Source organism: Mesoplodon mirus (assembly GCF_964341445.2).
Source record: "Mesoplodon mirus genome assembly, chromosome: 5".
In the NCBI taxonomy this organism is placed as follows: Eukaryota; Metazoa; Chordata; class Mammalia; order Artiodactyla; family Ziphiidae; genus Mesoplodon; species Mesoplodon mirus.
Window position 1 is genome coordinate 92,605,626 of NC_138980.1, and position 14,272 is coordinate 92,619,897.

The following is a 14,272-nucleotide window of genomic DNA, read 5'->3' on the forward strand; positions in this document are numbered from 1 at the left end:
TACCACTTGCTCATCAATGAATGAATCATATTCATTTCAACTGGTTTGTTTTCATGGGAAAAAACTGGCAGCACGCCTGAAGAGCCATGAAAATATTCATACCCTTTGACCTATAATTCCTGCTTCAGGGGTTTTATCTTGAGGAAAATACTCACAAGAATGAAGGCTTTTGTATTAAATTATTCACCATAGAATTATTTTCAATATCAAGAGTCTGCAAAAGTGTACATGTCTTTTAGAGAAATGAGTAATAACACCATATGAACTTGAGGTAGGGGATACAGCCAGTCAAAATAAATGGAGACTTTTAAGCAACATTACAAAACTCTAACAAACTGAAGGAAGAGAGTGCACCAAATTTACAACAATGTAAAATATATATGAATATGAATAAAGACTGGGAAAAAAGATTAGAAAGAACAAGACTTGAACATGTAACACAAAACTTGATGTTTTGAGGGATACTACTCGAATGAAATAATATTTAAATTGACCATGCGAACAGAAACATACCTGTCTACTAATACCACACTCATTACCCTTATTTTCTTAATTGCTGCCACCAGGGTGCTAATTGATTTTCAATATATACCACACTAGCATTTGCTGGTTTTCTACTTTCATGCACAAGCTTGCTATGGATGCATTTCTAAATTAAAGTGGCTACTCGCCTGCCCCGCCCCACTTCCTACCTGTACTGTAGGGCCAGCCTCAGCGCGGTGGCATTGGATTCGTATTTCCCCACCAGCATGCTCATTCTCTCAGCATTGCTTTTGCATTCTTCCAGGGTTATGGTCAGAAGGTCATTTTGGGATTTGAGGTGTTCGATACGGCTACAAAGGAAGGAAAATCACGTTCACAATTTTACACCAGGACTACAATGAATTTGCCAAGATTTTAGCTATTGACTCTAGATTCCGGCCAAAATGCACGTTGGATGTGAGCTCATCAGATGTTTTAGTAAATGTAACTGACGACAAGTAATGAAGGAAGAAGCTCAAAGCTGAAGAATCACTAAATTCTGTGTGAATGAGAAATAAAAAAATAAACTCCTGATTATTTCCCAGCCAGCCACAGACGAGCCATTTGCTAGATACTGCACTAGGCTCTGGAGATACACCAAGGAAAGGAACCAACCACGTGACCTCAGGCCCTCATGAGAGTTACAACTGGTATGCTTCCACGAACCACCGTCCACAGGGACAAATGAAATCACAGTAATAGCTACCATCTGTTGAGCCCTTGATCAGGAACTCTCCCAACAGCCCTCTGAGCTAAGTAGTATTATCCCCATTTCTCAGAGGCGGCACGGAAAGGGTAATTAATCCTTGGGATTTGAACCAGGCAGTTGGACCCCAGATCCTTGACTCAGAACACTCACTACGGGGCAGGAGCAAAAGATGAATCAGTGAATAAATAAGAAACTGCACTTAAGGGGCCTTTGAATGGCAACTGTGGATCGTGTCCAAAGCTCCTTCCAGCCTGGACAGACCCCTAACTGCTAACTACTGGGAGGATAACTACTGAGAACTTTAAGTTTTATAGGAATCAGAACTGTACGTTCAGGGCAAAAGTTCATGGCAAAGTCAGAAAGCAAATCAGAAAAAGGTTAAGCCTTCAGCCTCTCTGTTTTCTGTCCCAGGACACGGATGATCTGGATGCAATGATTCATTTCCCATGGGACATGCCCATCTGTAGTACTCTGACCACCAAGTCTTAAAGAGACACAGGGTTTCACACACACAAAATGTTAAGGGGCTTGGAAGTCATTTGCCTTGAGGATAAATCTTAGGGGCACATATCTTAGAGAAGATTACGGAGACACTCACCAATGCAGGACATGGCCGGCGAGTGTATAGCTAAGACCGCTGTGTGGCTTTGGCAACAACAAGGTCAGTTCAACGTAAGGTGTTACAAGGACACAGTTTTCTGTCCTTGTTCACATTCAGACTTCCTCAAACAGTCCCCACTCTCTCGTTTACTTCTCAACTTGCTCCAGTTACATGCAGTCCCTACTAATTAGATGAAATTGTTTACTCAGCTCACAGACCTCCATGTGGTCAATTCTATCTTAGAGGCCTTCTCAGGCAGTACCCCTGTAATCGGGTATGGCTTTCTGCTTGAAACGTTCTCCTTTACTTGGGTCATGATAGGTGTCTACTGGTTTTCTTCCTACCCGAAAGGTCATCTCTTCTGTCTCCTTTGCCGACTCCCTCTTCTCTATAAAAGCTGTGAGGGTTGATGTTCCCTCAGGACTCCATCCTGGGCCCCTTCTTCTATCAACACTCTCCCCCTGGGGGTGATTTTATCCAGTGCCACAACTTTATTTATTTTATTTTATTTTATTTTTTGTGGTACGCGGGCCTCTCACTGTTGTGGCCTCTCCCGTTGTGGAGCACAGGCTCCGGATGCACAGGCTCAGCAGCCATGGCTCATGGGCCCAGCCGCTCTGCGGCATGTGGGGTCTTCCCGGACCAGGGCACGAACCCGCGTCCCCTGCACCGGCAGGCGGACTCTCAACCACTGCGCCACCAGGGAAGCCCCAGTGCCACAACTTTAACAGGCACTTATATTCCCATGGCTCCCAGATTTCTTTAGTCCAGACCTCTCTCCTGAGTGCCAGTCTCACATATCCAGGGTTTCACAGGGACAACTCCAATTTAACATTCCCAAAGGGGACTCTCGATCTTCCTCAAACCTTATCTTCTTCCATCTTCTCCATCTCAGTAAATGCCACCGCCGTGTACCCAACACCACCAGTAAGACATCTGAGACTCTCCTTTGAGACCATCCCTTTTTCTTACATCTGTGGGTTTTTACCACCAAACATATACTGACCCCTTCACATCACCACCACCTAGGCCATGCTGGTCCACTGCAAACCTGGCTCAGCTTCCACTCCTGCCCACCTCCTTCCACTCTTCACACCTGAGTGAACTTTCAAACTTTAAATCAGATCTGTTCTTCCCCTATATAAAACCCTTTAACAACTTCCAATGACACGTAAAGAGTAAACTTTGTTCATGGCCTCAAAATCTGTATCCCACCCAGCCCTGCCTATTCTGCCACTTTATCTCACGGAACTTCTCCTTTCACTCATTCTATTTCAGTTCCATTGGCATTTGGACAATTCTAACTTCATGCCAACCACTTCCCAGCCTTGAAGTTGGTAAGCTGGCCCGTAAGTCTCCTCCTAGTTTGTCATATGGCTGTTCCTTTTCCCCCTGAAAATCTCAGTTGACATGTCCCCCCTTCAGAGATGCCTTCCCTGGCTGCCTACTAAAATCAAGACTTCCTGTTATTCTGTCACAGTGTCCTATTTATGTGGAGCTTTCTTACGCTCTTATTTATTTGTCTGCTTTTTGCCTAGCTCCCTTAACAGGATATAGCTCCATGAAAGCAGGGATCGTGTCTGTTTTACTTTCTTTTGCATCCAAATAGTCCAGCATATAGTAAGTGCTTAACATGGATTTGTTAAATGAGAAAACACACTTTTGAGGAGATGTGACACCCACCCCTGCCCCCCCGACACAAACACAAGTTAAAGGCTGTAATATTTTTGGAGGGTAATAGGACTCCAACTCTGAGATAGGTAGTTCAGTAACAGACACCAGAACATACTGGTAGATTATTTACAAGAATTCCCATGTTCTAGCAGTAGCTGTGATAATACAGAAAACAACGGAGGTGAGGTAGAGGGGCAGGGGTCCATCAGCTGGGCTATTTAACAGCTCTGGACTCAGGCAAGTCATTCAAAGTCAAAGCCTTTGTCTTCTCATTTGCGAAATGGGACTATTCCGCCTTCCCAAGTTCAGGGTCAAGAGGTTGTCAGTGGGAGCCTTTTGTAAGCTGTTAAACTCCATGATAACGTGAGAGTTCCCCCTTCTTTGGTCTCTCCTGGGTGCAGATAACTGAAGAGACAGGAAGCCCCCTTCAAATTCAACAACAAAGCAGGCTTGTTAAATCCCAGCATCTGTAGAGAGGAGATCCTCATGACACAGAGGGCCCCTGAAGGCATCTGACTTCATTAAACTGCAAAGGGCATATCTGATTCAATTTTTAAGCACTCCTCTGCCTGTGATACTGAGAGGGCTGCTTCTTTACTGCTACAAGGCAATCATCAGGATTGTCACTCTTAAGTATTTTGGATTTAATAAGGAAACCATTTAATTTCAAGACTTAAAATGACCTAGATAGCCATATTTCCTTGGTTCTCAAGTGTTATATTAAACAGCTTCAAATCAGGGAGGACTAAAAGGATAATTCAATTTATTCAGGTTTGCCATACACCAGGGGAATGGCATCCACATTTCTTACTGGTTAGCTCGTAAACCTTTCCAATTCTGACTGTGCTCTCCCACTGAAGACTGCGAGGTCAGGGCAGCCACAGCACGCTTGGATGCCATCACTAGTCCATTTCGCCACCGCGGAGCCAATTCTGAGTCGTTGCCGTGGCTTGCCCCTGGTCCTTCTCTTTTGTTTTTTTAGCAGCTCTCTTTCATTGCTGGGACAACACACAAGCCAGTCTTTGCCAAGAGGCAGGAGGGAGGGCAAACTCAAACCACCTCTGGCATAAGATTTAGGAAAAGGACCCATAAAACTGGGTACACACAGTTGAATTATTCCAAGCAGGATAGTTAGACCTACTTAGATAATCAGAACTAAGTAGGATAGGATGTAGGGATGGGGCGATGTGCACATTTGCAAAAAGCGTAAATAAAATTAGGCAACCCTCAGTTCGAGCAGGGAGGATTAGACCAGCATGCCTGCTCCATCGCAGGAGCGCCTTCATCAGACTGCTTCTGCTGGCTCCAGGCACCCCCGGGTGCTGAGTCCATATCCCAGGGCTGCTCTCTGTGGTTCTCAGCAGCTCAGGCTGCATGCTTGGGAGCCATCTTGCCATCCTGACCTACCTGTCATTCCATATGGACTGCTCCCAGGACTTGCTCCTTAATTTGCCAGGGCCAGTGCAAAATGAAAAGGCGGGGCCCCTGGTTCATAAGTTATTAAGAATTTAAAACAGTGACAGCAGAGCAGTAAAGCAAGTGTGGGGTCCTTTTAAGCACGAGGCCCTGTGCATTTGACGACAGGTCACACGATGCCCATGAAGCCAGCCCTCCTGTGATGAAGAGGATGGTGGAAACTCCCCACCCACCAGCCTGACAGCATCACTCTATGTCACAACACATAAGCCAACCTGAGTTGATCTTTGGGAAGGGAAAGGAGTTGCCCCCAGTGCCACCATCCAAACATGCAGAATTTCTCCTTACCTATTCAACCGTTCCGTTTCCACCTCAAACTCCCTAATTTTGCTTTCCGAGATGGCAGATCCATGGGAGTAGAGTGTCTGGAAGATCTCTTGGATGTTGGAGCAGTCCTGGAGAGAGTGGGCCAGGTGCTCCGCCACGCTGCTGGATACCTGTACAGGTGAGCATTAATTCCCCTCTGGACAGTGTCACTTCAGGGACGCTGGTTCCCAGGCATGCTTTGCATGCAAAACAATTTAAAGCCGATGTTCCTTGAGAATCAGGCACCAGGAGCTATCTACCCCAATCTTTCTCAGTTTGTATAATAATAATCCTAGTATAAAAAGTTAACTACTGTCAAACAGTACATAAAACAGTGTCAAAATGCAGCGGCATCTTCTAAGCTGCATCCTGGGCAGCAGGCATGTGGGATCATGAGTGTTTAGAGACCTAAAATTTTGGATATTAAACAGAGGCTGGACATCCTTCCCCTTTCTGAAACCCCCTGCCACCCCCAGACTTGTCTCTGGCTGTTGTAGTTAAGGGGAGCGTCCCACTCCTTTATGTTCATAATTTGGCTTTGGCATGGAATCTGGGTGCATGCAATTTCTGCCCAGCACAAAAGTTTAAAATAGGGCCTTAAGAGTGCTGTTCACGTTTTCCCCACCCCTGAGGATCAAATAGCTGGATTTCCCAGCCTTACCCCAGAATTCTAAAAGACATCCCCAGGGAACTGAAATTCCCTTTTCACCATTTATCAGCTTACAGCCCTACGGGGTTCAGGGCTCTACAAATGAAAACTCTAGTACTGAGCTGGAAGGTTCTGGTCTGTCACAGCATTGGCCACACTTCAAAGGCAGCAATCCTCCTCACTGGAGAGCACCTTCCCTTTCAAGTGGGATGTGCAAAAGGTAAAGTTCTCTTAGAGCTTCCTGACTTACTCCATCTCTGGGGAAGCAGGATGATATAAAGCAGATACTTTAAGACTTTCATCTACATTGCCAGTAACCAGACCTAAATCATTTCTTTCTGAATGGTTTCAGCTAGAGAAAAAAAAAAAATCTCCCTTAAAGCTGAAGAAGTGATTCACCACGTGCAAACCACTATACATTTTCATCGGATCTTTTGGAAGGAAATCAGGTATGATTTCTTATTATAACTAACTGGTTTACTGGGGGTGAACTTTGGAAGTTCTTCTATCATGGATAAACCACTGTGTAGCTTTACTGGGTACTTTGTTGCCTTGCTTCTCATGACCACTCACCCCTATGCTGCTGATTTCTGAGCCCAGGACTGGCCGATCAGACGACGAAGATTCGGACCTGGTCTTTGATAGCTTCACTCTCTCAGCAATCTTAAAAAACAAAACAAAAACTTTTCAGAAAACAACACGTAACTCCCCATATAAACTGTTGAGACTCTGTTTATACAGGGCTACTCTTTAACTGTGGCAACTAAACTGATTCATCAAGTCTTAAAAACGACTCACTTGTCCAGTTTTGCTGCTTAACTCGCGGTTTTTCAACCTTAGCACTTCTGACATTTTGGGTTGGATATTCTTTGCTGTAGGGGCTGTTCTGTGCATTGTGGGGTGTTTAGGAGCATCCGTGGCTTCTAGCCACAAAATGCCAGTAGCACTCCAGCTATGACCATTAAAAAGGTGTCCAGACATTGCTAAATATCCCCTGGGGGGCAAAAATCACTTCTGGTTGAGAAACTGGTTTGACTTAATAAACTTGATGGTTGAGAACCGACCTTCTTGCGGAGACGGGCAGGGCTACCGGGGAGAGGACATGTATCATTCGAACGGTCTCTCTGGGGTAGACTCGACTTAGGAGCGGGGCGGGGGGGCTGTGGCTGAGAATGGAGGGGCTACTTCTCACAGCTGCCAGGGCCTGCCCATCACAATCTATTTTTCTGTTGGCAGGGCTGTCAGTCCTGTGAGCGGGGAGATCATTGGTTCATGACTCAGGGTCCCCTCCTGGGCTGAACCGTGATCCTCGAGAGCAGCCCTCCACCCACCCCTTCGCACTGCAGAGCCTGACAAAACATCTCACTCTCCACAACGACCTGTCAGCTGTGACACGCTCCAGCTGGCTGATTAATGAGAGCTGGTGTCCAGCCTGCAGCCGAGAGAGACTTAAAACATTAGTGGGTTATCTCTCCCTGCAGCTCCAGCACAGGAGACCTGTGCGGGACCCCAGGAAGCCCCTGGGGGCCAGCTGAGCTAACTGCATGCCTGCACAGTGGCCCTGCTCCACAGAGGCTGGGGCAGCCAGGTAACAGGAGGTGTCCCTGCCGTCCCCGGGAGCTCACCTTGGCGATGGGGATATCATTGCTGCTGCTGCTTGTGCTCAGCTCTCCGGTGCTGGGGTTAACAGGGCGATTGGCGGAAGTGAGGCGGCCAGGGCTGGAGGGCCCTGTGGCCTGCACGCTCTGCAGTCTAGTTTGAAGCTCTCGAACCTGAAAAAAAGAACATCTTCAGATACAGCGGGTGGGTTCCCCGGCCAAAGAGGAGAACAGCCAGATTGGTGGAGGAGAGGGTAGAGCTTTCATTTACATTAAGAAACCAGCTTCCCTGAAAAGCTAAGTCGGTTGAGTCCACATAGAATGCACTGTTGTTCTTAACTAGTCCGCCACGTGCTGGCCAAGTATATCTGTTTTCAAAAGTACGAAGGGAACGTGTTTCCTAAGGCATTGGAAGCTTCCAGCAGAAGTAGAATGACCATCTTTGAGGAACATTTATTCATTCAGCCTCATGTGCCTGACACACATGGGCACAGGGGACAGAACCCAGGATGATATCTGTACTTGCATGGACCTCGGAGCTCAGCAGAGAGAGACAATTTCAACACAAGTGCATGCGCATGCTATAAATATCTATCCAGAGTTTGCAGGAAGCAGAAAAGGCGAAGAGAGTGACCCAACCTGAAGTCATTAGGGAGCCATTGTTGAGTAGAGCCTCACAGGTGAACAGGGCTTAAGGGATGAGATGAGTAAGGGGCTGGCTTTGGTGGTGGGGCAGGGAGAGTAGCTTGGATGACACACTGTGTCTGAAGAACTGCAAGTTATTCAGTGTGCACAGTGTAGGACAGAGACCTGCCCTGGGAAGGAGGTGAGGCTAAGATGACAAGGCAGAGACGGTACCCACGGCTTCTCTCCAAGGGACTTCGAGATGAGATTATCCTGGGGACAGTGGGAAGGAATATCTAAATAGCCCTTCGGTACAGAGAAACACAGGGCCCTTTCAATTACATTTAGAACACACATTTACCTGCACAGAATTTAAATGTCCAAATCCTGCTTCTCTATGGTTACGGCTCACGGACTTCCAAAGAGAGAAGTGTTCCAAGCAAGTGAAGATGATTGTTAGAAATTGGTCTCTCTGATGACCTTGATCACAGTTTTATCATTACGTACAGTGTCTATCTTAAAGGGCACACCGACTGCAGCATCCAAGGGCCCTTACAAATGGGCACCAGACCCCACTGGGAAAAATTAGCACCAGGACATCTAAGGCAGGGTTTCCCCAACTTGTCAGTGTACCAGGATGTCCCAGAGGGCTTGTTAAAACACAGAGCCCAGGGTGCCACTCTCAGGGATTCTGATTAGTAGGTGGAGACCAAGCCTAGGAGTCTGCGTATCTAACAAGCTCCCAGGAGATGCAGATGCCAGGTCCCAGTCAGGGGCTCGCACCTTGAGCAGCAGTGACCTAAGGGACTGCCAAGGCCACGTGGTACTTTAGTCCCCGACACAGAAGGAGCAGGGCTGTACCTGTCAGCCCTGACGCCAAACCCTTCCAGGCAAACCCTTCTCTAAAAGCGACTGGAGAGCTTTTCGTATTCAATATCTTGCATGTCTCCACTCTGCTAAATTGGGAACCAAAAGTAATTGAAATTTCAATAATTCATCAGCATATTAGAAGCCAAAATAGGAAAATTCCCTCGGAGAGAACTGCATTCAATGGTGAAACAGCTCAAAAGTCCCTGATAGCTGGCTCTGCTGCGGCTTCCAGTAACTGGGGGTTAACAGAAATGTGTGTCGTCCTCATAAAGGGCCAGACACAGAGCTGCCCTCAAAATAGTTTAAAGACTAGAAAAACACATGCCTGTCAAAGTCAAGTGGTGTTGCTGGTGGGAGATTACAGGGCTCATTCTGGAACCGTCCCGATAAACTGTGCCTCTCTGTGCCCCCATGGCAGAGGGACAGGACCCATTTTTCCATCAGGCCAGCTTCCTGGCACCAGGGAAACCACTCTGGTAGAGACCATGGATTCCAAGTTCTACCACTGTGAAAGTCTGACGAGGTCCTGAATAATCAACAGTGTTAGCACCACTCCCAAATCTAAAAAGTGTCTGAATCATTCCCAAAACAATCAGTGGTCTGGGCTTCCTAGAATCTCAACTGGCCCACTCATCTCTTTTAAAAAAGCAAAAATGGCCCTGGGCATTTTATAAAAGCATCATTAAAACTACCCATGAAAAAAAAAAAAAAAAAAACTACCCATGTTATAAAAAAAAAAGTTTCTTCTTCTAATCAGTAAAGTCAAACATGTCCACTGTAGAAAATTTAGATGACACTGAAAAATGAAGTCAGAAAAAGTACCTATGTTCTTTCTTACTCTACAGAGTAAGAGCTTCTAGTCATTTTCCATGGTGTGCTTGTGCATGGGCACGCATGCTTAAAATGATTTCTAAATCTAAATACCCATTCTCATATTAAAAGCTCTGGATGCGGAGAATGTCTTTGAAAACTAAAGGATGACAATCATGTTTATTTTGGTCTACCGTTTATTAATTAATGATCATGGTTAGGCAGTGAAAAAAATCCAGCTGAAGTGGGTGGAGTGAGTCTGTCATGGAAAGAAAGAGAGACAGCTGATTGAGTTAAATAGCCTCTCTCTCCTGGCTTGGGAGGTGGGGTCTTAATTTAAATGAATAAATGCACAGAAATGAAGGCTATAACCAATCTCCTGATTCAGCTTAGGTAAGGCTTAGGAGAAGGGAGAGAGACTGTTGTTAGAGTCCTCACTTTTATTCTTACCCATTGTAGTAAGTGGAATTGTGTCCCCCTCAAAAGATATATCCAAGTTCTAAACCCCCAGTACCTGTGAATGGGAACTTATTTTGAAATACGGTCTTTGTAGATGTAATTAAACTAAGGATCTCAAGATGAAATCATCCTGGATTTAGGGTGAGTCCTAAATCTAATGACTGGTGTTCTTGTAAGAAAAAAAGAAGGAAATTTGAGACACAGACACACAGAGAAGAAGGCCATGTGAAGATGGAGGCAGGGATTAGCCACAAGTCAAGGGCTACCAGAAGCTGGAAGAGGCGAGAAAGGATTCTCTCTAGAGCACTTGGAGGAAGTGCAGCCTGCCAACACCCTGATTTTGTAGACTCCAGAACGGTGAGAGAATATGTTTTTGTTGTTTTATGTCACTAAGTTTGAGGTAATTAACTAATATACCCATCTTTCACTGAAGATACGTTATTAAAGAAAATATCTTTCTTTCAACCAGATATGTGGTTTGGAGTCAGGGGGTAGCTGGGAATCACAGGAACCCTACATAGGAATCGATACTGTGGGAAAGTAATTCATCACCCATAAAGCCTTTTCCAATTGCTGTTGACTTCTTCAACAGCAGAACACAGAACATGACCTCAGTGGCCATTTTCTCATTTCTCCTAAAGTGAATATGTAGCCAGGCCCCATCTAGAGGCCCAGAAGAGAAGTTTGTCTGTTACGTACATTTGAAACCTGCAGAGTATGCAGGTGAGATTCTCGTCTTTCAGTGGCTCAGAGTCCTAGGCTCAGATGTCGGCCCTAGCCAGACATCTCGTGAAACATGCTCTGAGAAGGGACACCAACAAGGAGTGTCCGTGTTGTGAAAGAAGCATTATTCTGCCTTCCCAGAGTAGGAAACGCCGGCATGCAATCTGGAAGGTTGGGTAGCTGTTTAACAAGCAAATAAAAAGAGGAAAAGGCATGGGGGGTTCTGAAGGTTCAAGGAAGGAAATGACAGTAAAATGCCAGCAGTCTGCTTCTCTCGCTTAGAGTTCAATGACTTCCCAAAGAGCGAAAAGGGCTTCATAAAATCATTTTATTAGAGAAGAGAATGGACTGGAGTGAGGAAGAGAAAGGAAGTGAGTCAAAGCTGCACATGAGAAATCATGAGGGCTCAAATACCATCAGTGAAGTGGGAGCAAAGATGGCTAATACTCCCTAGGCCAGCATCATCCAATAGAACTTCCTGTAACAACGGGAATGTTCTATAGCCCTACGTCCACAACGGTAGCCACAAGCCACATGCTATGTGCCTAGTATACCTAAGGAACTTTATTTTTAATTGTACTGTATTTTAATTAATTGAAATTCAAATTTACATAGTTTTGCATGGCTAGTAGCTACTGTATTGGTCAATGCAGTTCTAGAACAATTCAAGAAAGGGACAAGATACCCAAACTTGTGGCTGGAATGACTTAGCAGATCATGGTACTACTCAGAAAAATGGGGAAAACATAAGCAGCTGATTTCTCAGAGATACACAAAGATGCCAACTTTGGATACACTGAATTTGAGGAAACCATCAGATGTGTGAAGAAGGATATTCAGTCAACAATTAGAAACATAATCTGAGGGAAGGAGATCAGAACTGGACTTCTACATGTGGATAAAGTTGCCAAGGGAAAAGGTGCAGCCACGTGGGTGGGAAGAGAGACTCTATGTAGCTGGTTGGACTGAAGGCTCAACTGAGGACAGTAGGAAGGGGTGGCTTTTGCTCTAAGAGAGAAAGAAGAGGTGAGGATAGATAATAAGAAAGGTGTGTTTGCAGACTGGAGAATGAGGATGGGAAACAGGAGGCTCCCACCTGATGGTTTTTGTCTCTCTTTGAGACAAGAGTTAAGGTCCTCTGCTAGGAGAGAAGGAGGGAATAGTAGCTGTCAGAAATGAGAAAGGGGGCTTCCCTGGTGGCGCAGTGGTTGAGAGTCCACCTGCCGATGCAGGGGACACAGGTTCGTGCCCTGGTCTGGGAAGATCCCACATGCCATGGAGCGGCTGGGCCCGTGAGCCATGGCCGTTGAGCCTGTGCATCTGGAGCCTGTGCTCCGCAACGGGAGAGGCCACAACAGTGAGAGGCCCGCGTACCGCAGAAAAAAAAAAAAAAAAAAAAAAGAAATGAGAAAGGAAGCTGACCAATAACCTAAAGAGAGAGAGAGACAGAGAGACAAAGAGAAAGAGAGAGAGAGAGAGAGAGAGAGAGAGAGAGAGAGAGAGAGAGAGAGGGTTACCCAACAGCACTGAGAAGTCAGCTGAGCTTTTTCATTCTAGACAGCAGACTGATTCAGGCATTATTTTCTTCAACCCCCAGAGACCTCATGAAAATGGTAGTAAAGAATAAAAAAAGAATCAAAACCGTAACAGTGAAAAGAATGTGCTTGGGGCATTAGCGGACAGAGGATTTGGGCGCATTCCTCAAAAGCAGAGTGGAAGGAAGAGTACTGATGAAAGAAACAAAAAGGAAAAAGGCAAATTCTATAAACTATACAAGGGAGGTGGCCAATCTACCCAGAAGAAGGTTGGCAGGGTTTAGACGCAGCCTCGGCAGGTACTACGAAGGACAAGAATGAGAAGTAGGGCTGAAAACAGGAGGGGTACCTGTCTGTATACAGAACAAATGGAAATTTCCAGCATATGACAGCCTCAGCTAAAGTAAACAGGCCTCCTATGAAAAATGCATATAAATGCTGCATAAAAAGGAACAATGAGAAAGAAATTCATTGCCAAGGTTCAAAGAAAGATAGTAAAATCTCCAGGTGCCAGAAACGAAGTGAAAAATAAGGTTAGAGAGGTTAGCAGGGAGCCGTGGGATGGAGAGCAGGGCATGGAGTGTGCATGCCGGGGTGTGTGTGGTGGGGGGAGGGACAGGGGCCCCTGCAGGTCAGGCTATTTGAGCTGATCCTCCAGCATCAAGCTGGGAGCCTTCCTGCCCTACCCATCTGAGAAGCGGACTCAGCGCGCTGCCCCGGAAGCCGGAAAGGAGCCCCTGGGCTGTGCAGACGGGTCAAGCCTAAGAAACCAACATCTCAGACCTGTGACACATTTGGGTGTGGAGTCCAGGCTTTATCCCAGCTCCCTAGTGTGGGACCCCAATCTTACAAATTCACAGTGAAAACTGGTCTGGATTTTGCCAGGCCACTCACTGCCCCAGAAACCTAACTGGCAAACCACCCAATATCATTAGAGAACAGGAAGAGACTTAAGTCTCCCATGACTGGGAGCCCAGGACCATGGAGCTGCTCGACATGGAAGGATGACTGCAGGGAGAGGAGGATGAGACAGGAGAGCCAGCAGGCTAAATCAGGAGATGAATCCACTGGAGGAGAAGTCAGAATAAAGCAACCAGTAAACCACATCACAATCACAAGTACGTTTAGGGCCCTTAAAGAGATAAAAGGAGTAATTTCTGTACACAATAAATTACAAAACAAAAATAGGCAGATATCAAACAAGAACAGGTAGATGAAAAGAAAAGCCCATGGAAAACGTAGTCAATGAAATAAAATCAATGTACAGGTTAAGCTTTAGACTGGATAAAATTGGAAAGAGAAGTAGTGAACAGGAGCACAGTACAGAGAATTCAGAACACAGCATGGGCAGCTAAAAAAGGACAAAATATGCAAGTGTCACTGGGTGGCTTCAACACACTTTTAAAGGAGTTCCAGAGGACAGGAACACAGATAATGACAGAGAAACACTATTTGAAAAGAGAACAGGTGAGTTTTCCAGATGTAGAGACCACCGTAAGTCCCGAGTCTTAAGTATCACGTCAGGTGCTAAGTAGTTGTGGCAGTTTTTAGATGTGTCTGCAAATGCTTTGATAGTCTCTCCATCACTGGACTCTAATTCCCCTCTCGTTGCACACGCCTGGCCTGAGAGATTGCATCTGATGAACAGCGTGTAGCGAAAGTGCTACCACATAACTTCCAAGGCTAGGTTAGAAAAGGCAACAATTTTGCCTAGCT

General features: G+C 45.8%; 1 protein-coding gene across 2 annotated transcripts in view; it reads right to left on the reverse strand.

Moving 5' to 3' along the window:
• Positions 1–14,272, reverse strand: part of MCC (MCC regulator of WNT signaling pathway) — a 283,142-nt gene that overhangs the window by 47,191 nt on the left and 221,679 nt on the right. For both annotated transcript variants that reach the window (XM_082621909.1, XM_082621908.1), the window contains 4 exons: positions 7,563–7,709; positions 6,511–6,600; positions 5,271–5,419; positions 693–833 (listed from right to left, as the gene is read on the reverse strand). In XM_082621909.1, the coding sequence (XP_082478035.1) occupies positions 693–833; positions 5,271–5,419; positions 6,511–6,600; positions 7,563–7,709 (527 nt within the window). The remainder of the gene's footprint in view (positions 1–692; positions 834–5,270; positions 5,420–6,510; positions 6,601–7,562; positions 7,710–14,272) is intronic.